The following is a 26,853-nucleotide window of genomic DNA, read 5'->3' on the forward strand; positions in this document are numbered from 1 at the left end:
TATTAGGAATGTAGGCGAGATGGATCCCAAACATCTGAAGTTATGGTGAGTACATAACTAAAAGATGTTATGTGATCCTATCTCGCCTACATTCTGACTGATGGGACAGCATCCCTAGCACCTAAATCCCAGGTGGCTCATTGGAAAACACTCCTGAGCACTGTGGAACCAAATGAAGCTCGTCCTCTAGATGCCACATCTAATTTATAGTGAGAAATGAAGGTGTGCAGGGAAGACCATGTAGCCGCAGCACAAATGTCACCAATAGCAAGCTTAGAATGAAATGCTACCAAAGTAGCCATAGCCCTTGTAGAATGAGCCTTGACAGAGGTGGAAAGCTCTTTGTTAGAATAAATATAAGCTTGAGTAATACAGTCCCTGATCCATTTGGCAATAGTGACCTTTGTGACCGCGTTGCCCAATTTGTTTTCTGCAAAGGACACAAACAACTGATCTGTCTTCCTTGATTGTTTGGTCCTATCCAAATAAAAACGTAACTGCCTGTGGACATCTAGTGTGTGGAAAATAAACTCCGCTTTATTGGAGTATTTTGGGAAAAAACTGGGAGCTCTAACGACTGTTGCAAGCATAAAGTAGAACAGACTTTAGGAACAAAAGAAGGATTTGGTCTGAGGGATACCCTGTCTGTATGAAAAACCAAGTACGGGGATTTCACTGACAAAGCTTGAAGTTCTGAAACCCTTCTGGCTGAAGTAATTGCCACTAGAAAGGCTGTCTTCCATGATAGAAACTTTAGATCACAGGTAGCTGCCGGTTCAAAGGGGAAAGAAGTCAAGGCACGTAATACTATATCGAGATCCCATGGAGGTGCAGGATGAGAAATCGGAGGTCTTAATAGAGCAGCACCTTTCAAGAAGGTCTTACACAACCTGTTGCTCATTAAAGGTGGGTCTATGGATTCATGAAAATTAGAAATCGCTGCCAATTGTACTTTGATGGTAGAAACAGAAGAGCCTTGGTTGAAAAGAGAGGTCAGGAATTTGAGTACTTCTGCCACGGGAGTAGAAATGGGGTCTAGGCCCCGGAGTTGAGCCCAGATAGCAAACCTTTTCCATTTGCTAGAATACAGTTTCATCGTAGCAGACTTGTGGGCTGAAGACAATATATGCACCACATCTGGGTCCAGTGCATGTCTCCTGACTATGGTCGGAAGAGGAGGAGCCAGGCCGTCAATTTTAATGTGTGTAGGGACTGGTGTAGTAGTCCCGACTGATGAATCAGTAGGTCTGGGACCTGGTCCAGGAACCATGGACCTTTCAGAGCATGTTTCCGAAGATAAGGAAACCAGACTTGACGAGGCCAGTAAGGAGCAATTAAGATCATCTTGCTCCCTAAGAGAGATGCCTTTTGAATTACCCTGGGTAGGAGAGGAACTGGAGGGAAGGCATAAAGCAGGCCGGTGGGCCAAGGATGGACTAACGCGTCCATAGGGCTCTTCCCCCGGGGCCGGGTTAGGGAGAAAAATTCTTTGCACTTCGCATTCAGAGGAGTCGCGAAGAGGTCGCAGCACAGAACTCCCCATTCGCTGAAAATCTGCCTTGTAATAGTCATATTCAGAGACCATTCGTGAGGAGAGAGGATGGTTCTGCTCAACCTGTCGGCTATGACATTGGATTTGCCCGGTATGTGAGTAGCCACTAGGAAGCGTTTGGTCGAGACTGCCCATTCCCAGACTCTCATCGCTTCTCTGCAAAGAGGATAGGATCTGGTCCCTCCCTGTTTGTTCAGGTACCAGACAACTGACATGTTGTCTGAGTGAACAGCAATTACGCCCTGAGGGAGGTAATCGTGAAGGGCTTGAAGGGACAGGAGTACTGCCCTCATTTCTAGGATGTTGATGTGGAGAGGGGTCTATTCCGGGTGCCATTTGCCCTGGACTGACCTGCCCAGGGAATGCCCCCCCCCACCCTGTCTGGGAGGCGTCCGTGGTCAAAGTGGCCGCCAGAGGAGGAAGAACAAAGGGTCATCCCTGATTCAAATTGGAGGACACTAGCCACCAGCGAAGGTCCCGTCTGCAAGATTCTGTGATCCATATTAGATGATTGAGAGGGAGTTCCTGAAAGGACCACTGAGTTGAAAGAAGCCACTGCAGGATTCTCATGTGTAACCTTGCCAAGGGAACTAGCAGAACTGTGGCAGACATCGATCCCAATAGCTGCAGGACCATTCTGGCTGGGGCTTTGGACCTGGGGAGTAAGGCTCGAACCTGATTTTGTATGGTCTGAATTCTGTCTGCAGGTAGATAGACCCGCATCTGGTTTGAATCTATCTCTACCCCTATGAATCTTATTCTTTGAGATGGCCGTAACACAGACTTTGGCCAATTGAAGGTGATTCCGAGGATATTGCCCAGTGATGTTGTGGCTTGCAGGCTCCGAGAAGTAGAAGGTTGGAGGTGGCAGTTAGAAGCCAGTCGTCTAGGTACAGAAACACCTGGAATCCTAGACTCCTCAAGTGAGCAGTCACTACTGCCAAGCATTTGGTGAACACCCTGGGGGCTGTGGTGAGACCAAAGGGCAGCGCACGGAACTGAAAATGACTGCCTCCTAGGCTGAAGCACAAGTGTCTCCTGGACGTTTGATGTATTTTGATATGGTAATACGCGTCCTTGAGGTCTATGGAGCACATCCAAACACCTTTCTCCAACAATGGGAGAATGGTTTGTAAAGTGACCATTCGGAACTTGGACTTCTTGACTGAACGTTTTAGGTTGCTTAGGTCCAAAATGGGCCTCAAGTCCCCAGTCTTTTTTGGCACCAAAAAGAATCTTGAGTAAGTCCCTAATCCGATCTGGTCTGCGGGGACCGGTTGGATGACTCCTTTTTACAGCAGCTTTGAAATTTCTAAGGCTGCGGTATCCCGTTGACTGGGTGGCGGGTCCGGGATTCTTTTGGACTGAGGGGGGGGCAACAGAATGGGATGGAGTAACCTCCAGCGATAATTCGAAGCACCCATCAGTCCTGAGTGATCCCTTCCCAGGCCTTCAGGTGCTTGAGCGACCCCGACTGGCTCGAGCAGCACAGTCGGGCAATCCCTCAGGGACTATGAAAAGCTGAAGAGCCATGAAAGGACTCGCGGTCTCCAGTGTTGCGGGGGCCTCTGCCGCCTCTGGGACGGCATCTTCCTGATGAATTTCCCCCTCCTCTGCCTCTGGAGGGGGAACCTTCCTGCTGAGAGGGGTAAGACTTCTGCGATCTACGGAACCACATCTTCCCTCCTCTTTTAGCCTTGGGATAAGGCCGAAAGGGAGTGGAAAATCGTGCCCCTACGGCAGTCAGAGTCTTACCCTCCTGTTCACAGTGGGTAAGTGTGTCTTTCACCTTGGGCCCGAACAGGGAGGACCCATCAAAGGGGGCGTCGGCGAATGAAGACTTGAAGACCTCCGCGAAATGACACAGGCGGAGCCAGGCTTGTCTCCGTAGAGCAATGCCTGTACCCGCCGCTCTACGCCGCATACGAAATGAGCCTCATGGACGAGTTCGAAATGGACGACATTTTAGCCAGCTGAGATCCAACCGTCTGGACCAGCTCCTCAGGCAGGTTACCTAAGAGGGTATCGGATAGCTCCTTAATCAGATCCCTCTGGAATCTCGTAAAGTGCGTCAGGTAGTTCAAAGACCTCAGAGTAAAGGCCGCTGAACTAAGGGTGCGCTTGCCGTACCGATCCATGCTCCTAGACTCCTTATTAGGAGGATGGACGGACGTGGAAGCCTCTGCTACATCTTGCTGGGTAGCAGATGCCACCACCATAGCATCCACAGCCACACCTTTCGTAAGGAACTCTATATCTGGGGGTGCCGAAAGAAATTTGTTTGGACGAGCGGGCACCGGTTCCACAGAGTCTGGGTGTTCCCACGCCCGACAGATCAAATCCAAGAGCTCGTCGAAGGCGGAGACACCCAGGAGGCGGAGGGCTGAGCCCCGAAGGCCTTCAGGAACACCGACTCATCAGCAGAGGGAGGTTTGGACTGCCAGCCGCCTCGTTGTTTTAGGGCTTCAAGGATGTCTGCAAAGGAGACATCATCCGAGGACGACTTGGGGGACCCCTCTGCATCATCGAGATCGGTGTCAGATGTCAAAGACTCGTCAGGGGAGTCAACGTGCTTCCTCTTGCACGTTTTCTTCCTGGGAGGTTCTTCTGAAAATGCTTCAGAAGGACCTCCAGGAGGGGGAGAAACCCCAGCGGGGGTAACCTGAGGCCCAGGGGCTCCGCTGTCTGCGGACAGGGGGACTGCCGACGACCCAGTCTCCAAATGTAGGGAAGGAGCCAGGGAAACTGTGGAGGTAGCCAATGAAGATTTGGCTAGAGCACTCCTCATAGCCCTGAAGGCGGGACCACCAGAATCCTGGGAAGGTCCCCCCTCCGTGGCCACGACAGTGGACGGTACACCCGACGCACCAAGAGGGAGACTTGGGACCAAAAGTATCAATCCCGAAGCCTCCCCCCCCCAGGGCCGAAGGAAGAAGTCCGTGCACTGAACTCCGACCCAAGAGCCGGAGTCGGAGCAAGGGTCGGGCCTGACCCTAACACCTCCGCTGGTTCCACCAACACCTGCTCCAACGGTGCCGAAGCTATTGGAGGAGGAAGTACAGTAAGGGAGTGGACCATCGGCTCCGAAGCCAAATGGGCGGGAGCCGAAACCATCTTTTGGAACACCGGAGACTGGAAGAGTCGAAGGAGCACCCTGTCGATGTCCGAATCAGACATCCTGGAAGATCTCGAGGATACCGATCGGGCCCGAACCGATTTCTCCATCGGCTCTGAAGGGCTCGGAGACTGGCTCCGAAAGGACTCAACAATTATCGGCTCCGAGGAAACCTTCAAAGAAATTTCCCTCGGTGCCGATAAGGACTTCGGCTCCGAGGGGGAAGTGTCTGAGCCGATGACCCTTATCGGCTCCAATATCAGTGGAGCCGATGAGGGTGACCCGCCTCTCGATGCCCCAGACCTCGGCTCCGAAACCAGAGGGATCGAGGCAGACCGTTCTGACCTCGGCTCCGAAGTCCGTGGAGCCGATGGAGAAGTCTGCTTAGTCTTCTTAGCCGTCGGATCCGACTGACTGGTCGGAGCCGGCGCTTTCCTCTTTTTAGAAGGAGACGGAGAGGAAGACAAAGCCTCCTCAAAAGAAGGCTTGATTAATCCTTTGAGGATTAATTTGTTTTTCCTCTCCTGAAGGACTCTGGAGGAAAACGCATGGCATACACTGCACGATTCCTGCAGATGTTTGGCGCCAAGACAATAAACGCACGAGGAGTGGTCGTCCGTTATGGACATTTTGAACCCACACCTCGTGCACTTTTTAAACCCGGAGGGTTTATGTTCTTTAGACATAATGTACAAAAAATAGACCACAACAGTAGATTAAGAGTTTGTATACACAGGAACAAAACCACTAACTCCGAAAAATATTAAACTAAAGAACTTTTTTTTTTTTTTTTTTTTACACAAGAAATGTAAGAAAGAGAAAAGGGAAACAAGGAGGGTCAAGACCCTCTAACTCAAACGGGTACTTGACCCACACACAACCACTAAAGTAGTTAGTACAGGGGAAGGCCCCTCTAACTTAAACGGAACCTTCTCTGACAGGAAAATATATGCAAAACTCAATGAAACAACAAGAAACACACTCGTACACAAAAAATAGCCGTTAAAACAGCTTTTGGATTTAAATGAGGAAAATACTGACAGGAAAAAAGACTATTAATATAGTACTTAGCCCAGCCAATGTTGAGACCACGTCCAAGCTCTGTAAGCGGCAAACGAGATCTGGGGGATTAGTGGTGGTGCATCCTGGGATAAAGATAGCTCAGCCAATTAGAGGCCTCGCTCTATAGCATAAGCGTGCCGAGTCGGAGCCGAGGGATCGGCTCCGAACCCATCAGTCAGAATGTAGGCGAGATAGGATCACATAACATCTTATCTTTCTAGTTTGCTCAGCCCAAGCTAACTGACAATTTGAGCATGTAGAAGGTGCCCTGAAGCTTTGGAAGCTGGCCAGCTGTTGTATCCTATGCAGGATATAAGCCCATATACTTAAGACTACTGTAGCAGTGACTGGTATGATGAACATCACCCAAACCTGAGTGAACTTCATTGGGGGTTATTACACTACACAGTAAATGACAGCACCCTCCCTGCTCCCCTAAACTTCAAAATAAGCTACCCATTGCTAGGATATAAAGTGTTCAATTCCTTGTGGTCTTACAACAGACAATTCTCTATCCCTTACAATAGCATGCAAATTTAGGGCAATCTAGTCTGCTGTCCTTTTTAATTCCTATATAAATTATAAGCTCTCTCATGCCATGTATGTGATACAAAACAAGGATGACTATTCTGATAAGTTGTATACCTTACTATAAACTGTAATTGCTTACTACTTAATAAACTCAGTAGATGTAAAACATACAAATTGCTATTCTGTGCACCCTATTGTCTCTTGTTTACCTGTTGCAGATATACTTTCCATTTTATCTGTTTGGCTCCCACCCACACATATTTCACACAGGGCAATGTTCTGCTCTTTTTTATTTGCAGGTTTCACAGAAATGCTTATATATATATATATATATATATATATATATATATATATATATATATATATATATATATATATTTTTTTTTTTTTTTAACTCTGTTTCCATTCCTGTTGACTGAAACTATTCTGAGTGCTATGTTCATCGTGCTGTTTGTGCTTGGTATGAAGTTAGAATTACTCACGGTTCCATAGAACACTTTGTAAGTAAACTCTAGGTAACAGTGTATATATTCATAACTGATTCTTTTTTGGTGAACATTCTAAGTTAAACTACAGTTTCATAACTGACAAAGTTATTTAATAAAAATTTGATAGAAAATGCAACTGCTTTAAAAATGTTCAGATGTAATTGTTCATATGTATGAGGGCAAATGAAAATAGTGAATATGAAAAATAGACTAGATAATAAGTCTATATAATATGATATTCAGAATGCCTGGAGCTTAATATATGAAAATTAAGGATCTAGTACAGGAATTAAGTGGCATACTATATGAGGAATTATATGTAGATAAAGTAATAAGACTATTTTTCTTTTCTTTTTGAGGAAGCTGTAGAAGTTGTAAGTTTTTGTTTCTTGCTAGTTGCTTCATTAGATTTATTTTTTCCTGTTGCTGTTTTCACATTACTGGAACACTCCATTGCTTCTTGTGGAGAATGAAATGTTATTCTTGATGATGCTCCTTGCATCTTCCACTATGTTGAATTTCTCCCCGACGTATGGAAAATATTTATTCTTGTCTGGTAAAGTGAAATGGCCTTGCTTAAGCTTTAAAAATGATGGAAGTATGAAACAATCTGCAGTCAGCTTCTTTTATAAGTAGATAAGCTATGGAAATGATACAGCTTTTGGTTAGGGTGGTGTCATTTTGTCTGCACAACATTTGATTTGAAATGAAGGCCATGCACCTAAATCCTGGTTTTGAAAAATATTCTCAGTTTTTCTGTCTTTTGCTGTAGAACTACAGCCTTTTCCAGATAGTTATTTTATGTTTTTATTACTACTAATTTTACTGCATGATTTGTTTTCTTTTAGCACTTGCGTACTTTGAAGGTCCCTGGTAAACAAATGGCTGCAGTGTCTTGGGAAGGAGGTGGCTTAAGAATCGCTCTAGCTGTAGATTCTTTTATATATTTTGCTAATATTAGACCGAATTACAAGGTAAGCACTAAATATCTGTATAGTTTATTGTCTCTAAACGCAAGATGGTTATGTATAATTTATGTTCCACAAATAAGCCAAAAAAGGTCCGCAAAGCACTGAAACCAAACAAAAAGTAAAAAAGAACCTCAGAGGGTCCACAATAAAGCATAAGGACAGCTAGCCACCACCCGGTTACTTCAGATATTTAATAAGTTTATTCCCTCCACAGTGTAAAACAATACAGCACATTAACGCTCCATAGAGACAGTACGTTTTCATTTTAAAACTTCATCAGATGTGGACTGGTTAACATACTACAAGCATTTAAAGGCTTGACAATCAAGGTTGGCCCAATCAAAACACATTATTCAAGACCTATCAGTTAAAGCTGATTTAAAAAAAAAAACATTAAAACCAAGGTAAAAGTAATCAAGAATAATACAAATAAAAAATGCAAATAAGAAATGAAAGATACACTTGATGTATAACTGCAGAATCTTCCCATAAATGTTAAAACACACCTGTTAATTCATTGAAACTACTATAATTTAAAAAATAAAACATCATCATGAATGCTGAATATAAAGAGCACACAAGGCCATGGTAAACTTGATGAATATCACCATCTTGTGGTAAATGCATGTACTTGAGTTCAAAAAAACCTTTGACTTTATATTGTTTAAAAATGGATAAAAACTAATAGTTAAAAGATTAATAATATGTTAATACATTAATAAACAATTGCTTTACTTTCAAAATAAAATTAAAAAGCAGTATAATAAATACATATGTATGTAAAAACATATATAAATACATAATTAATACCTTATAAATATTCATAAAAATCATTGTTTCTTTATTTAAAAATCCAGTAGAGCAACCAAAAAAAAACGAAAACGTCCTGTCTCTATGGAGCGTTAATGTGCTGTATTGTCTTATACTGTGGAGGGAATGTCCTTATTAAACATCTGAAGTGCAGTGCATCAGGTGCTAGCTGTCCTTCGCTTTATTGTGGACCCTCCGAGGTTCTTTTTTACACTTTATAGTTTATGTTCATTATAAGGATAATTGCTTCAGGAATCATAACTTGAAGAATAAATAGCTGAAGGTGAATGTCTGTCATGATTCTAATCTTCAGCAGTCTGGGATGCAGTCCTGAGCTTTGGCTGTTGGGGTACCTGCAAGCTTAAAACCACTTTTGTAGAAGAGGCAGCAGAAATTAAAGTAATAGTTTTAAGGTTTTCAAACTGGTTTTACTCTTTTAAGACGCTGAATTTATTTCATTGTTGTTTGTGTGTGTCATGGTCATTTGAAGCAACATAATGACCTTTTAAATAATGGCATTTTTACTGAATACATTTTAGTGTTTGTTCTTTGGTTCATAGATGAGTACTAGGCTAGCTGCCCTTGCATCCTGTCATTTTAAGCCTAGCCAACTTACCTTTTTGTGCTCAAATCAACCAGTTCCATTTGGTTAGAAATTTGCCTTACCCATCCCATGGTCGATAATTATGTATTACCCCTAATAAAAATAACTGGGATCATACCATAAGTAATTTGAGGGGACTCATGCATGGGGTGAAGCATTTAGGAGCTGCCTCTGTCCATTAGCAGTGCAGACAGCATTCCTAGGGTAAATTATCTGTTTCCCATCTATAGATCCAAGTTCAGCTTGAATATGGGCAGAGATGAACTTTGTTTTACTTCATGGGGAGTTTTTTGCTGAGCAACAAAATACCAGGTTAAAAGACAAACTAATAAACAGGTAGTTCAAGAAAACAAAATGGAATGTAGAAAGATGCCAAATAATCTCACTCCGCAATCCACTTTATTAATTCTAGTTATTAATGGCTGAACAGTCCAACACTTGGTGAATTCTGCTTCACAATGATAGGAGGAGCCAACATTGAAGGATCAAAAAGTGATGTTGATATGAATCCTTGGCTGCTGCAAGCCAGTTATCCCTGTACCACCCCAGTCAAACTCCTCGGGTCTGTATCAGAAGCTTGAACTGTCAAAAGAGTGTGAACGCTCCTTGATTGAGCTACATCGAAGGCACTAAACAGCGAAGACATGGAACAGCAATTTTTTTCCCAGGGAAAAAAAATTGCTAGGCCGTCTTTGGAAGTTTGCCATTTCTTCCACTGTGGTGCGATCTCTGAGTTGGTATATTTAAGTAGGGGGTGTTATTGTGTTTACATTTGTTTGTTTTTTTTTTTTTTTTTTTTTTTTTTTGCAGAGCAGCTATTTTTTCCTAGGAAGAAAAAAATCACTGTTCCGTGTTTTCGCCATTTAGAAGTTCGATCTTTAAAGCTTGATTAAAGTGTGTTCACTCTTTTGACTGTTCGAGCTTTTGATATAGTCCCAAACTCCCCGCCTGACACTGTCCCCAGAGCAGGTTGCACCCGGCCTCTTGGAGCCAGAAGTGAGAGCCCCTGTGGGACTCCCCCCACCTCAATGGGCAAGTGAAAAAATGATAAAGGTAGTGGTATTTCACTGGCGGCCAAGGCCTCCCACTTATTCTACACTTCTCATGTCTCTTCACAGTGCTAGACTAGAGTCAAGCTCAACAGGATCTTCTTTCCCCACTGTTTCTACCAAGCCCGATGTTCTTCGTGTTTCACTGTTGCAGTCATTACATTTGGGTTATCTGCTTGCAGGTAGCCCTCAGTCAGCCTAATTAACAAAGTCTTGGGTCCTGCGTCGGTTGCTGTCCCTTCTTCCATGACGTCAGGTCGTGAGGGGTATAAAACATGCAGCCGATGCCATTTCATCAGTCTTTCTTGCTGTGGGGTGCCTGAAGCAGAAGCAGTTCACAAGTGGCAGTTGGCCGACTCCTGAAATTTTCGTTTTCGAGTTTCAGAACTGAAGTCTTCAACTAAAGCTAAGTACCCCGTTGGGGGAAAATTTTTCTTGCTCCTTACCGATGTCAGTAAAAGTTAATAATTGCATTACTTGTGGAAAGCAAATGCCTCCTAATGATTTTCATTTGTACTGTATTCCTTGCCTAGGCCCTGACCACGATGTACCTTGCTGTCAGTTTTGTGCTTTATTTAATCAGTGCACTATCTGCCGTCGGTCTATTTTTGCCTCTAAATATTTTGGTTCTTGGTTTAATTATCCAGAAATGTCGTCGGTTAGCCATCTGACTACCAGGATTCCGAAAAAACGCAAAGATAAAGACAGAGACAGGCCTCTGAGGTCCAAAACTGCCGATGACGCTTCTCCTAAGCCAATCACCAGTTCGCCGGTACTCAGTGAGGCACTTTTGCAGCCCCTGATACCCTCTACTTCTGATTTTCAGGCCTCTACTAAGACCCATTCGGAGTCCGGTATGCCGCAAAATGCTTCAACTATGGAACCTGCAGATGTCTCTACCTTGGATGGGTCCAGAGCCGCTGTGCAGGCACCGGCTTCTGAGGGTGTATTCAGGCCTATGGACTTGCATATTAAATTGACGCCTCCTTCATTACTTAGGCCTAAATCTCGATCCATGTCTAAAAAAAAATGACGCCCAGGCCACATGCTCAGACCTCTATGCCTAAAAAGCAAATTATAAGAATGGCTGAAGATCTAATAACTCTAATCAGGGGTAGCCACCCTCCCCCCTTTCTAAGAGGCCTAGGACTGAAGTTGATTATGAATCTTCTGATCAGGATTCTGTTTTTTCTGACTCTTCTGATGATCTGGATTTGCCCTTACCTACTTATGAGGATTCTGATGCAGAGGACTCTATTCCCTCTGCTTCCCCTCCTGAGAATTTTTCTTTTGGGGAAACCTTACATACTCTAAGGGAGCATTTCCACTGAGATGTCCAGGATTTTTCTGATTCAAAAAAGATGCTTAGGGGTTTCCTTCTCTTACCTCAGCATAGGCCTTTAGCTCTTCCTCCTGTACTAGACATTGTTGATGCTTTCTCAGAATCTGGTTTGGCCACTGATTCCCTGCCTCCTGCTCCCAGAAAACCTGCCAGATACTACAGGGTCCCTGAGTCCCACAAGTTCCTTTTCAAAAATCCTATTGCAGATCCAGAGACTATTTCACAGGGGCCCAAGGGCATTAAGGCTTCTACTGCTAAAAATCCTACCTCTTCTGATAGAGACTCCGGGGCGCTGGATAGATGGAGTAAGAAGGTTTACACTTCTGCGACCTTGGCCATTAGGCCTTTAAACTGCCAGTTTCATATGTTAAAATATCAGCAACATGTTATTGAACTGCTTAAACAGAAAATGATGTTGATTCCTGACTGTGTGGAAAATAAAGAATTACAGGATTTAATGCGTTCTGCCGAACAAGTTGGAAAACATACTTTGCAATGTGGTTTTGATTCATTAGAGACCTCTTGCAGGGCTGCTGTTACTGGGTCTGTGCTCAAAAGGCATGCTTGGGTTAAGAAGTAATTTTTGCCTAATCATGTTAAAGCTAAATTGTTGGATGCTCCTTTAAATCAGGACTGCCTCTTTGGCAACAAGGCTGAGGAAGTTCTTAAAAAGATGGAAAATAAAGCTAAATTTATACAAACTGTTAAAGATTTTTTACAAGTTCAGCCTCCTAGATTTAGTAGGCACTGGCCCTCTAAAACTTGGTCCTTTCCAGCCTCTTCCAGGTCTTCTCAAGCCAAACCCAGACACAGCAAAAACCCCAGGTTTCAGTCCCAGGGGACTCACAGAACTAAGTAGTGGGGGCCTCCACTTCCATGTCTGGGAATAATAAGACTCCCCCCTATGGTAAACTGTCTCAATGACTTCCTTTTAAAATTTCCAAGCACTTATCAACTGACTGCCCCTTTAGGGGGAAAGATTGCTTTTCATGGAAAGAATTGGGAACTCATTACCCAGGACAAATGGGTTTTAAATAGTGTCCCAGGGATACAGATTTCACTTCCACACATTGCCAACACTAAGTGGGTGGCCAGACCTACCCCCAAATCAGTGGGCAGAGGCCCAAAAACAAGTACTTTCTCTCTTAAGCATGGGGGCTGTTCAACTGGTACCAGCAAAGGAAAAGGGACAAGGTTTCTACTCAAGACTTTTCCTGGTACCCAGAAAAGACAATTCATGGTGTCCTATCCTGGACCTGTCTGCTCTAAAAATCTTTCTGGAGATTCCAAAATTCAAGATGCTGACTCTTCACCAATTACATCCTATGCTAGGCAAAGATGCCTGGTTGGCAACACTAGATTTAAAAAAAGCATACCTGCACATCCCAATCAGGGAATCTTGCAGAAGATACCTACGCTTCAAAGCAGGCTACACGCACTATCAATTCTCTGCACTGCCCTTTGGCTTATCTACTGCGCCCAGGGTATTCACAAAGTGCCTGGCTCCAGTTATTGCATTTTGCAGGCAAATAAATATTCAAATATACCCATACCTGGACGATTGTCTAATTCAGGCAGAAAGCCAGGACATACTTTTGAATAATCTGGCCTTTGTAAAAAGGGTTCTAACTTGTCTGGGGTGCACCATAAATGAAAAGAAATCACACCTGGTACCCTGTCAACAAATTATATTCCTGGGAGCAAGCTTGAATACAACTTCCCAGATGGCTTACCTCACGCCAGAATAGCAAATTCATTTGACAACCTACTTCAAACAAGTGGCCACAAAAACCCTGCTATCTGCAAGATAAATACTGCAAGGCTTGGGGTTCATGGCTTCCTGCATTCTTCTAATTACATATGCAAGACTGCATATGAGGAAACTACAGTGGTATCTAAAAAGCCTATGGTGTCAACATTCTCAAGACCTAGAAACAATGATTCCTATCATACCTTGCCTACACCTAGAGTTCCTTTGGTGAGCAGAGGCCTGCCAGCAAAACAACGGACTTCCTTTCACACGACCCCCTGCCACCCAAATTCTAACAACAGATGCATCAGACTATGCATGGGGGCACACCTGGCAGGGAAGTGCATTCAGGGCAAATGGAACCCAAGTCAAATGCACCTGCATATCGATCAAAAAGAAATGTTAGCTGTACAGAATGCTCTGACAGCCTTCAAGGACCGCATTCTTCCAGGACAACTAATGGTAAAGACGGACAACACTACTGTTATGTGGTATATAAGCAAGCAGGGGGGTACACATTCTTACCCCCTCTGTAGACTAGCCATGGCATTATGGAACACAGCCTTGAGCTACCAGGTGCACCTACAAGCTAATTTCTTGCCAGGAAAATTAAATACACTGGCAGACGGACTAAACAGAAACCTCATGGACCCACACGAGTGGAAACTGGAACCAAGGATTTTCAACATGGAGAGCCCAGATATAGACCTGTTTGCCTCTCCCCAGTACTACCAATTGGACAAATTTTGCACAAGGACTCCCCACAAACAAGCATGGAAAGTGGATTCTCTGTCCTTCAGCTGGAAAAACCTATCAGTCTATGCCTTCCCCCCTCTGCCTATGCTCTCCAAAGTACTACTAAAAATCAAACAGGACAAACCAAGGATGATTTTGATTGCTCCAGACTGGCCGCACCAATACTGGCACCCCCTCCTGTGCAGTGTGTCATGGTTATCTCCATAGCACCTGCCTCAGCAGGAGAACCAGATTCTGCACCCTCAGCTTCCAACCCTGAACCTTGCAGCCTGGCTAATTACTTAATCTCTCCTTTACCATCCCTCAGCAAACCTGTGATGGATATAATTTTAGAGGCAAGGAGGCGTAGTACTAGAAAATCTTATGCTGAAAAATGGAAAAGATTCTGTGCCTGGAACCAGTCTCAAGGGATGAGCACAGCAGCACCCAATTTACCTCATATTTTACAATACTTAAGTGAGATGCTTCACAAGGGCCTGTCTTTTTCCTCCATTAAAATCCATGCATCAGCCATTTCAGCTCATTATAACACAGAACCTCCCCTGTTCTCTCATTCACTGCTCAAGCAGTTCTTCAGAGGGGCCAAAAATTTTAGACCACCCAGGAGAGCTCCAACCCCAGCCTGGAACCTTAATTTTGTCTTGGAGAAATTCACTCTACCTTCTTTCAAGCCAGCTGCTACTGCAGACTTAAAATTTCTTTCTTGGAAACAACTTTCCTTTTAGCAATCACTTCAGTTAGTAGGGTATCTGAATTACAGGCCCTTATGGCAGTGGAGCCTTTCATCATCTTTCATGCGGACAGGGTGTTCCTCAGAACCAATCCATCCTTCATGCCCAAGGTAGTATCCAGTGTGCCTCTTAATCAGTCCATTCATTTGCCAACCTTCTTTCTCAATCCACAGAATAAAGGTGCACAGACAACTTAGATTCTACTTGGACAGGACCAAACCTCAAAGGAAATCTGAACAACTGCTGGTGGCATTTAAAGGAAATGGCAGAGGACGAAGTAAACCAATAAACCAGCAGTGATGCAGATCAAAATAGTGTACAAAAGTATTTAATAACCGCTTTCATCTCACGACTTCATCAGAATACATTTTCCAAAGAAAAAGTGGTGTCTTAAATACACACTTAATTAATCAATTAAAACAAATAATTAAAGTTTAAAATCACAGTGTTCAATTTCCAAATAGACATGACAAATTCTGTTGTTTATTGATGCATAATTTTCGATATTTTAAAAAACATTTAACATTGACAGTCTCATTCAAACCAGGAATCTTATCAGAATTTAATCTAATCTGCCATAATGTCTCTCTCTGTTCCAAATAATTTTTAAAATCACCAGCTCTGTTGTCTGATTTGCTCACTTCCAAAATAGAAAAAACTAATTTTTAAAAAAATGGGCATATTATTGAATGCTTGTATAAGGCGTTATTCTCATCTTTACATTTTATACTGTATAAATGTTCTTTAATGCGGGTGCCCAGACTCCGTGTGGTCATTCCAACATAAAATGCTGGGCAAGCTGTGAACATACCTATATACACTACCCCGCTAGAGTTGCAGTTGACAAAACCCGGTACTTCAAAGGTTCTATCACTGGTTGCTACAGCAATGTTGGAACCTACTGAAATGTATCGGCAAACTCTGCAACCCTGACAACAGAACATACCTTTCTTAACTGGTTTGATGGTGAATTTTTTAGATATTTGTTTATGGTGTGATTTAAATGAAGATAGGTTTCACAGTAAAATATATAGGAAGCACACTTTCACTGATGGATATTTACACCATAAAAGTAATCATCCGAGACATATGGTTAAAAATATTCCAAGGGGTCAATTTATTCGAGCCAGTCGTATGACCAGCAAGATTGCAGACCTAGTTTTTGAATTTCTTTTTATAGTTTCAATGTTTTTAGAAAGAGGGTATGATGAGCATTCTTTGATTGCTAGTGGTAATGAAATTTTTAATAAACATCATAGTCACTATCCAGCTATCCTTAATGATTCTCATAACACCAGTGCTGTTCAGATAAATCACCCCAATGCTGAGAAGTTTAATTCTGATGTAGTATGTTCCTTTGATATGAGTGGTGATATGAAAAGTATTATATTTGTACTTAATACAAACTGGAGGGTCATTCAGGGTAATCTTGATATTATACATGCAGTTGGTAATAAACCACGGTTTGTGTTTAGGAATACTAACAACATTAAAAAAATGTTGGAATACAATAATTTAATTTCCGACAATGTTAATACAGTTAAGAAAGGTATGTTCTGTTGTCAGGGTTGCAGAGTTTGCCGATACATTTCAGTAGGTTCCAACATTGCTGTAGCAACCAGTGATAGAACCTTTGAAGTACCGGGTTTTGTCAACTGCAACTCTAGCGGGGTAGTGTATATAGGTATGTGCACAGCTTGCCCAGCATTTTATGTTGGAATGACCACACGGAGTCTGGGCACCCGCATTAAAGAACATTTATACAGTATAACATGTAAAGATGAGAATAACTCCTTATACAAGCATTCAATAATATGCCCATTTTTTAAAAAAATTGTTTTTTCTATTTTGGAAGTGTGCAAATCAGACAACAGAGCTGGTAATTTTAAAAATTATTTGGAACAGAGAGAGACATTATGGCAGGTTAGATTAAATTCTGATAAGATTCCTGGTTTGAATGAGACTGTCAATGTTAAATGTTTTTTAAAATATCGAAAATTATGCATCAATAAACAACAGAATTTGTCATGTCTATTTGGAAATTGAACACTGTGATTTTAAACTTTAATTATTTGTTTTAATTGATTAATTAAGTGTGTATTTAAGACACCATTTTTTCTTTGGAAAATGTATTCTGATGAAGTTGTGAGATGAAAGCGGTTATTAAATACTTTTGTACGCTATTTTGATCTGCATCACTGCTGGTTTATTGGTTTACTTCGTCCTCTGCCATTTCCTTTGGATTTAACAGTTTTTGTGCTATTTTTGGTTTATTTGCTGGTGGCATTTGCTGCAGGGGCAGAGGGGAAGGCTATTTCAAAGCAAACCATTTCTAAATGGATAAGCCATTGTATTAATTTCTGCTATAAGCACCATGAAAAAACCTATTCCCAGGGAATCAGACCTCACTCCACCAGGGCTGCATCTACCTCTACAGCCTTTCTCAGAGGCGTCCCTACCAGGGACATTCTAGAAGCTGCTACCTGGAGTTTTGTACATACTTTCACCAAGCATTATAATTTGCCAGTTTTCTCTAAATCCAGAGCTGGCTTTGCCACTGCAGTCTTGCAGGGCCTTATAGCTGGCCCTAATGCTATCTAAATTCGTCCTCCCAACCATAGCTTTGGGAAGCTACCCAAATGTAATGACTGCAACAGTGAAACACAAAGAACATAGTACAGTTGTGTACACTTACCATAAATGTAGATGCTCGAGTGTATTCACTGTTGCAGCGCTGGTTACCCTCCCTCCAGCCCCCTAACTTCTTTTGGCTATACCTCTACTTTCCTTTACTATGCATAAAAGCCTTTTTGGTGTATTTGCTTTTTTGTTGGAGGTATATCTTTGTGCTTTCATGTTTAATTGCTTCCCATTAGGGGGGCACCTGACATCTGGGGCAAGAAAAACTGATGTAATGGCGTCGGCTGCATGTTTTATACCCCTGACGACCTGACGTCATGGAAGAAGGGACAGCAACTGACGCAGGACCCAAAACTTTGTTAATCAGGCCGACTGAGGGCTACCTGCAAGCAGATAACCCAAATGTAATGACTGCAACAGTGAATACACTCGAACATCTACATTTATGGTAAGTGTACACAACTGTACTTTCCCTTGACTGGGGCAGTACAGCTGCCAAAGAGTAATGCAGGTGTCCTAAGGTGAGCTCAGGGAGGACATAAACCTTCCATGGAACAGAAGGGCAAAAGCTCACTTGATCTTGATTTTCAGTAAGAATACAAACCATGAAAACTGGACTTCACAGTCCTTCAGGTTTTATGCAGGAGGTGTCAGAAAAGTTACCACAGGGATAACTGGCTTGTGGCGGTCAAGCATTCATAGCGACATCGCTTTTTGCTCCCTAGATGTCAGCTGTACCTGTCGTTGTGAAGCAGAATTCACCAAGCGTGGGATTATTCACCCACTAATAACTAGAATTAATAAAGTAGATTGCAGAGTGAGAGTATTTGGCATCTTTCTACATTCTATTTTGCTTTCTGGAACTACCTGTCTTTTGTTGAGCAGCTGTATCCTCTGTGAGATATTACCGTCCCTCCAAACTGTTCTGTTGATGTTGAAGAGGAGGTTTAGATCCCTAGACTCAGTATTGTTGATGCAAGTTGATTTGGTGATGTGAAGTAAATCTGCCACTACTGGGTCAGAGGATGCTTTGCATGCCAGACACAGGTCATCTGTTAGCAGTCTGTAGGGTACCGAGTATAGTGACAGGACATGTTGTTTAGGTTTTGTTCCCTTTTTGTAAGGTACCTCTGTGGGTGTTCCAGTTGTTGCATGTGTCTGGACAGGTATATGCCAAAGGGGGCATTATTTTTCAATGACTGGCCTAATGAAGGATGAGTAAATAGGGACAATGACATCTCTAGATTTAGACACAATCTCTTTGTTTATAAGCTATGCAGTATAGAAGGACTTTCTTACAACAATGGACACATGTTGTTCAAAGCTAGGTAACTGTCCACATAAGTTCCCAAATCCTGAACAGTTGAGTTAACTCTTAGAGAGGTATTGTTAATGTGGTAGTTCCCTGGGATAAGTAACTTCCCAAAGGATACAGTAATGCATTTTCTGGCATTTAGTTTCAGTCTATGATTTTGGCAGCAGTTATTCATTTAGGAGAAACCTTCCTCAGGATGGATAAGTCATTTGGGGATTCAGTGACTGCTCTTAGCTTGCCGTCATCTACAGACTTAGTCAGCCGGAGCCCTTTGGTTTTGACTTTTACTGCAGAAAAGTAGATGCCAAAGAGGAGCAGTACCAGCACAGAACCACGGGGGACTCCATTAGTGACTTGTCTCTTTGTGGAGATAATTTCCCCTGTGTTGATTTCCTTCATCATATCTGTAAGCCAGCTGGCAATCCAGCAGGAAACATAGGGGTTTATTCCCAGTTTATTTAGGTATTGTGTCAAAAGCTTTGGCCAGGTCAGGGTATGTGGTGTGTCCAGTTTTGCCTTTATCCATTGCTTTGGTGACCTGACAAATCCAAACTGTCTGGTCTAGTATTTTGGCGGTTCCCAGTGTTCTGATAAATTAGTTCCATGATGTCTTTCCATGGCTTTGCATACAATTGTCGCCTTATGGGTCTGTAATTGCCTAGGTCTGTGGAAGATCCTCCCTTATACAGAGGAATGGCAGTAGCTGTTCTCCATTTGCTTGGTATAAAACCAATATGGAGGCTGAGACTAAAGTTTTTAGGAGTGTGGCTAAATCGTGTTTCATGTTATTTAAGATGCATACAGGCATATTGTCAACACTCTTTGATGCAGTATTTTTAACTTTTGATACACTTTTAGAACTTGGCCTTCTGTGATAGCTGGAGGCGAGCCAGTTTCAGATAGATCTTGAGATATAGACAGATAGGAGTAAAGTTACAGCTAAACTTATTGGCCAGTAGGGTTGCTATGTAATCAGCCTTAGTGTAGGTAACAATGTATCAGTCAACTCAGTGCATTGCTGTATTATTCTTTTGAGATTACGAACATAACTAAAAAAATGCCTTGTGATTGTCTTTAGTTTGGGTAGTTATTCTAGCCTTAAACTTGGCTTTGATGGATTTTAATAAGCTCCTGAGTTGTTTATTTCAATGACATAGGTTCACCTTTCCGGGAATTAGTCTTCTTTGCTTTGGTCAAAATTCTTATCTTTTTATTATAAAGCTTGTTGATATTATGGTTCCTCAATGTGGGTTTGTTTCTGGGGTTTGCCCTGCACTTGCTCTTAGTGGGTACATCTGCATCTGTTTAAATGCCGTATAGTGTTGTGGTGTACTTTTCTGCTTATTCAGTGGAGTTTAACTGCATTTAGTGGGGATTTGATGTTTACCAGTGTATCACTTAGGAGTAGTTAGTTTATCTTAAAGAAATTTCTAAAGATACCTTGGGTGGAAGGTTTCAATTTTATTTTGAAGGAGACTGCTTTATGGTCAAAACTAGCAGTTGTTAAAGGTGTGCAAGGAATGGTGCAAGATGCTCCCATATTAGTAAAATGTTATTCCCCCTAGTTGATATTCTGACTATTTGTTCCAGGGTATTTGTATTGACAGAGCCCAGGAATCTCTGTGCTGTGCACTAGTGGTGATGTAGGTTTCACAGTATATAGTTGGATAATTTAGTTCACCTAGGACTGTGATACTGGGTTTAATACTAAGTGATTCTAGTTCCTGTAGATAGCCATTGTGGCTTTTTTTCATTGAAAGGTTCTTTTGAAATGTGTTAAGTTGTTGAACAAGTTCTGTGGTTCAGACTACTGTTTGATGTTTTCTGAATACTGCCTTTTTATAATGGTTGGGCTTGATTTTGACTGCTGAGTGATACTGATACTGCTTCCTTTGTGAAAATAGAGGAGACTTCAGGCAGTAACCTTGGAGATCAGGAAAAAGATATCAGGTGAATTGATTGGCTTCTAACATGCCCTCCGTAGTAGTAGTTGTGTGTCCTGAAAAGGATGGTATCCTATCCCATCGATGTCTGTGTTATGCCATTGGGTAACAAGATAAGCTTGGACTCTTCAGTGACTTATAAAAGCAGTATTCGAAAATATGATCCTAACATGCATAAAAGAGAACTAAACTGTTATTTTAGTAATGTCTTGGAACTTTTAACAGGTAGATAATTGTCACAGTACAGCTTACATTCCTGTCTATAGTATTTCTGAAGTACATATATAAGTAGTGTACAGGCATCCATTTATGCTGATTTTTGTAAAAACAGTGTTGTCTAGAAGTAAACTACAGTTGTACTTAATATAGCTGCTGATGCTGCCTGCAAAAACATTTAGATTGCCAGAATACAATGGACTGTATATTTTACTTTCTAGGTACTGAAAGGGCTTTCTCTCATGACAATACTATATGTGTTTAGGGAATTAAACTTCTGCTTTAATGCCTTTAAATCATGGTCTATTAGCTTAACCATTTACAGATGTTTTTGCCCAGCTGGAAAGACGCATGACTCTGTTATTAGTATTATGCAGTGCAGATATGATCTCAAGGTCAGGCTAATTTTGCATTCACCATAGCACCCTTTTCCTTGAACATATGTGCCCTGACTAATAACTCTGCAGTTCTGTAAGGCAAACAAACAAAGGGAAGATATAATTGTAATACACTTGTTTGATGTCCCACCACTGGACCAGTAATCAAGGAGCTCAATCTTCACCACTGGCAACAGTGGGGGATGTACACTGGAAGGATAACAGGTGCATGCACATAGTAATTTCCAGATGCCACTCTCTGCCTCAAGTGCAATTTCCCTTAAGAGCACACAAGAGACCACAGTCAGTCTGAGGCTGGTTTCTCCCTCTTTGTCCAGATCCCCAATAAGTCTCCCCAGTGGCACAGCTATAGTGTTGAGATCTCAAGCGAGTGGCCAGGCCTCCAGCACCCTGTCTATCCAACCAGTGCTTCATGTCATTGCCCAAGTAGCTCACACACACACACACACACGCACACACACTCACACATGCGCGCGCGCGTGCACACACACGCACACACGCACACACGCACACACACACACACACACACACATGCACACACACACACACACACACACACACACACACACACACACACACACACACACACACACACACACACACACACACACCTGGGATAGGCTGGCACGGGTTTACTACCTCTGCCCAGACTATAAGGTAGTTATCATTGCTACCAGCCAACTCCTTATCAGCTACTTTAAGGCCCTTAGCAAAGGGTGTGAAATGTTACTGTGTAATATTAATGTTAATACAAATGGTAGTTTAACCAAGAGCAAGGCTCTTAGGAGTAGCCGACACAGTGCCACCAAATAAATATGCACGTACTCTCAAAACTTAAATATATCTAGACAGATCAGCCACAGTGAAATGCTTAAATATATTTAATAATAAATAATAAAAGAACATGAAAATACACAGTATATATTCACAGTGACATCAGAGTTTAAAATCACAGGAATATTTAAGACAACATTGCAGGACATTCTCAAATAAGTAAAGAAAAATATCTAAACTAAGCTTTGCTATATTCCTGACTATATCTATCTAAGAGAGTTACTACACAATAGAAACGTACTTGCAGAGCAAGGCAGATATTGTGGTGAAGTTCTTGTCAGGTGCAAGACAGAATAGAGAATGCTCTCTCTCTCTCTAAGAGTTCTCAAATTAATATCACAAATATTATTGCTGGAATAGCTTGCAGAATGACAACATTTCTTGTCATCTTACTTTATCACAGGTGAACCCCCCACTGCTGGAAGCTGAGAGTATTTAGCATCTACCAGTGAAAATACATAGACCTCAGATCTTTGGCAAATGCTGGACGTCATAATACAATTACATTCCATCATATTTCAAGACTAGTAATTATTTCACCCTAGAGACAATACAGAAAGCTCCCTAGTTTTAGACATTGTGTCTCCTTGCTGCATTGAAACTGAAAGTTACCATCTTTTATGGCGTAGCCATAAAGTAATTTAATTTCAGTTATTTTTCTGAAGTTAACCTCCTGTATTCCAGTTTCCACTGTTAAAATATATACATTTAAATAGTTATAGTTTCATAGTATAGTATTAGGCTATCTGCCCTAGGGCATTTATAAGCCTAACCCAGCTCCTCGTGGTCCTGCAGAGTGGTGCTAGCAGCAGAGAACTGAGAAAAGTGACTACTTTCCTGATCTAAGTATTTTTTTGCTGTTTTACCTGAGAGACCTTCTTTCTCTTACTTTGAACAAGTTTAAACTGCTTTATTACCTGTTTTTTGCATTGTACATTATCTGCACTTAAGTTACAGTTGGTCGAAAGTTTGTTTGTTAAATTTAACTGTTGAGGCTACCCACTAAAGTGCGCTAGCCTGTGTAATTGATTTATTACTGTTTTCCTGCATTTCTGTGTACTTTTTAACCCAAAAAACAAACCCCCCCCCAAAAAATATCCTTGTTTTCCCGCCTTTTCTCGACTAGTTTAGACCAGTATACAGGATTTGCTGTATTCTGGACTGTGGTGTAGTTCCTGTGTTGTCCATTGCCTTACTTGGATAGAAGGAAGTTTCTTTGCTCACCAGTGGGAGTGGGGAGCCTTGAGCAGCCTATCTGTCCTTGAAGGAGTGACCTCAGCACAAGAGCTTGTAGTAATTGGTCGTTTTGGACCATTTCCAGCTCTTTTGAAGTTCCCTGTTTAAAATCCGCATTTGTGCGGCTTTGCGCGATTGTGCGCATAGAGCAGCGCTGGTTAAACAGGCTTAAACTATTTCTGGCTCCACCAAGTCTGCACTTCAGTTTTTCCCTTAAGAAAGCTCTACTTTCAACAAAATCAGTCTATTCGCTATATTATAAGCCTAGCACTTGCTCCTAAAACCTTTCTTTCAAGTGAAGCACCCTTAAACTAACGTAAGCACTACATCCACCTACAACCCGTCTTAATACCCACTTCCCGTCAAAGTCCTCTCTGACCCAATTTCACATCACTCCCTTATACTATTCTGGCATGTCGAGTAGTATATTACTGATGTCCTCTCCAGTTCAGCTGGTTAATCTGGGAATCCTGAGACAATGTTACAACTGTCACATGTACACAGACAACCCTCTCCTCTTCCCAACAAACACAAACATATGTGAGAGATGCAACTATATAGCCAAACTGGAGGCTGAACTCTCCCAACACACGACTACCAAGACCAGACATGAGGAGAAGGTAACCACACACACAACAAACCCAGTCTCACATAAACCAACCACAACTGCAAACCAAACACATAAAAACACAAAGACATACTCGGAGGCTCTAACAAAAAACTTACCAAAACAACAGAGGCTCCCAAAGCAGACACCCAAGAAAAAAACACCTCAAAAGACCGCACATGCAACACATAGTACACAAAGTCAGTGTGCCAAACAATCACAGCCCTTAAGGTGAAACACCATGCCTGATACACTAGTAATAGGTGACTCTATAGTCAGACACACTGACGTTCCACTTACGAGGCTGAACAAAGTTAGGGTAACTGTGAGCTGCCTGTCAGGTGCTAGGATCAGCCACATAACACAAGCACTCAGGTCACTCCAAAGCAAGTACAAATATGACTCTGTCATTGTCCATGCCGGCGTGAATGACCTAAGACGTACCTCCTTGGACTACATGAAAAGAGACATAGAGGAGCTCTCTGATTATGTAGCCCAAGCCGGTATGACCCTGACCCTGAGCAGCATCTTGCCCTCACCAAGAATGATGCCACAATACAAAGACAAGATGATCAGCTTTAATAATTGGCTGAATTACTGGTGTCATTCTAGGGGGATCCAATGTCTGTCTACTTGGGATGACATGCTGGACAAGCCACGTTGCTTCGCAAGGGACGGCTTGCACCTGTCACCACTGGGCTTCTGGGTATTGGCTAAGGCTCTTGCCACCCCCCATAGTGCCTTTTTTAGGCAAGGCTCAAAAGACAAACCCACCACCTTAGAAAACAAAAAAGGAAAAAAAACTAAGGGTAATGCTGCTCAATGCCAGAAGTCTAAATCTCAAGATGCAGGCTCTCGAAGCACTTCTCAGTATGGAGAGCATCGATGTCTGTGCAGTAACTGAAACCTGGTTCAAGGCTCCTGAGAGCACCCCAGTCCTACCAGGTTATACCTCGTATCATGCATTTCGGCCCCAAAACTTGGGCCGAACCACAAAAGGAGGGGGAGTGTCCATATTTATTAAAGACACCCACACCTCCAGGTTAGTGGGAACGCACAAATTATCGGAGACCATCCATGTGCAACTAACCGTAGGCAAAACTGCTATATAACTTGTAGCATGCTACAGACCACCCTCTCAATCTCAGGAACTCCATTCCGCCTTCCTGAAGACACTGGAGGATATGAATGTCTCACCAAATACCATCATATTGGGAGACTTCAACTACCCAAACATAGACTGGGTGCATTATTCAAGCCCCAACACACTAGCCCAAAGGTTCCTGGAATTCATCAACTCAAATGCGATGGAACTAGTCACCTCCCCCACAAGGGGGATCATCACAAACATGGGGACAAAATGCTCAACACCGGAAGTATACCCCTCACTAGTGAGATCAGACCACAAACTAATAACCCTAGATATTCGTATCCCACCTCCATCCCCAGCACAAAAGACCACAGGGAGAAACTTCTCAAAAGCCGACTTTACACTCCTTAGGACTGAAATGGTATCCTTCAAGCCCCCTGGGCCAGTGGAAACCACATCCCACACTGCTGAATCTTTCACAAATGCTTTCTACGGACATCTCCAAGAATGCATGGATCATGCAATCCCAAATAAAACCAAGACCCTTTCCACCAAAGGCAGGCGTCCTATCTGGTGGACCCCAGCCATAAACGAACTTTATAACAAGAGAAGGAAGCTACAGCAAGACAGAGCAAAATCCCATAAAGGGAAGGCATCTCTGATCAGCACTAGCAAAAAACTACGTTCGCTCATAAAATCATCAAAGGCCAACTTTGAGAGAAAAATCGCTAAGGACACTAAAGATAACCACAAGGCCTTCTTCACTTATGTTAGAAACCTGGGCGGAAACCCTCAGATATGCTCAGAGTTAGTTCATAATGGCAAGAAATACACTGAACCCACAGATATTGCCAACATACTGGCAGACAAGTTCAGTGCAAATTTCTCCCCTCCCTCTCCCCCAAAAGATGAAATATTTATCCCAGCTGAATGCAACCTCCCTGACATCTCATATGTCCAGGTGAGAGCTGCTCTCAGCAAAGCTAAAAATACAGCATCCATGGGACCAGACGGTGTTCCGGGTTGCGTGCTACGTGAACTCCTAGAGGAGCTAAATCCACACATAAGAATGCTGTTTAATCTTAGCCTTACTACATGATATGTCCCTGAACACTGGCGTACAGCAACAGTGGTCCCACTCCACAAAAGAGGCAACTCTACAGATCCTGGAAACTACCGCCCCATAAGCTTGACCTGCCTGGTCTGCAAAGCTATGGAAAGGATCATTATGGAACTCATAAACAAAGACATCGGGGACCTACAGACAATTGACCCTACCCAGTTCGGCTTTGTAAAAGGCAGATCCTGCCTTTTAAACCTGGTGGACTTTTTTGAAACAGTCACTAGAGCCATAGATGAAGGCAAAGCAGCTCATACAGCCTACCTGGATCTGGCAAAAGCCTTCGACACAATACCCCACTCGGGCATCATAGACAAGCTCAACAGCTTTAATGTAAACCCGTATGTCAAAAGATGGGTTGCAAACTGGCTAAAGGACAGAACCCACAAAGTCAGAATAGCTGGAGATATGTCAGATTCTAAGCCAGTCACAAGTGGAGTCCCACAGGGCTCTGTCTTGGGACCCCTCTTGTTCGGCATCTGTTTCTCAGACGTGCAGGCAAACATAGGGGGGTGGTGGCTGACAAAGTTCGCAGATGACTGCAAACTAGGTGCCATAGTCGATACACCAGCTGACTCATGCATCCTTCAGAAGGGCCTTACAGAAACAGACGACTGGTGCCAGAGTCATGGCCTTAAACTAAATGCCAAAAAATGTATAGTCATCCCCTTTGGGATAAACAAAGTACCCACA

At 42.6% G+C, this 26,853-nt stretch overlaps 1 protein-coding gene across 1 annotated transcript in view; it reads left to right on the forward strand.

Annotated features, from left to right (window-relative positions):
- WDR35 (WD repeat domain 35) overlaps positions 1-26,853 on the forward strand; it is a 2,872,164-nt gene that overhangs the window by 595,723 nt on the left and 2,249,588 nt on the right. Inside the window, exon 9 of the mRNA XM_044065775.1 lies at positions 7,597-7,722. Coding sequence (XP_043921710.1) covers positions 7,597-7,722 — 126 coding nt within the window. The remainder of the gene's footprint in view (positions 1-7,596; positions 7,723-26,853) is intronic.

This window comes from Protopterus annectens, chromosome 1.part0 (genome assembly GCF_019279795.1).
Source record: "Protopterus annectens isolate FY-2018-M chromosome 1.part0, PAN1.0, whole genome shotgun sequence".
In the NCBI taxonomy this organism is placed as follows: domain Eukaryota; kingdom Metazoa; phylum Chordata; order Ceratodontiformes; family Protopteridae; genus Protopterus; species Protopterus annectens.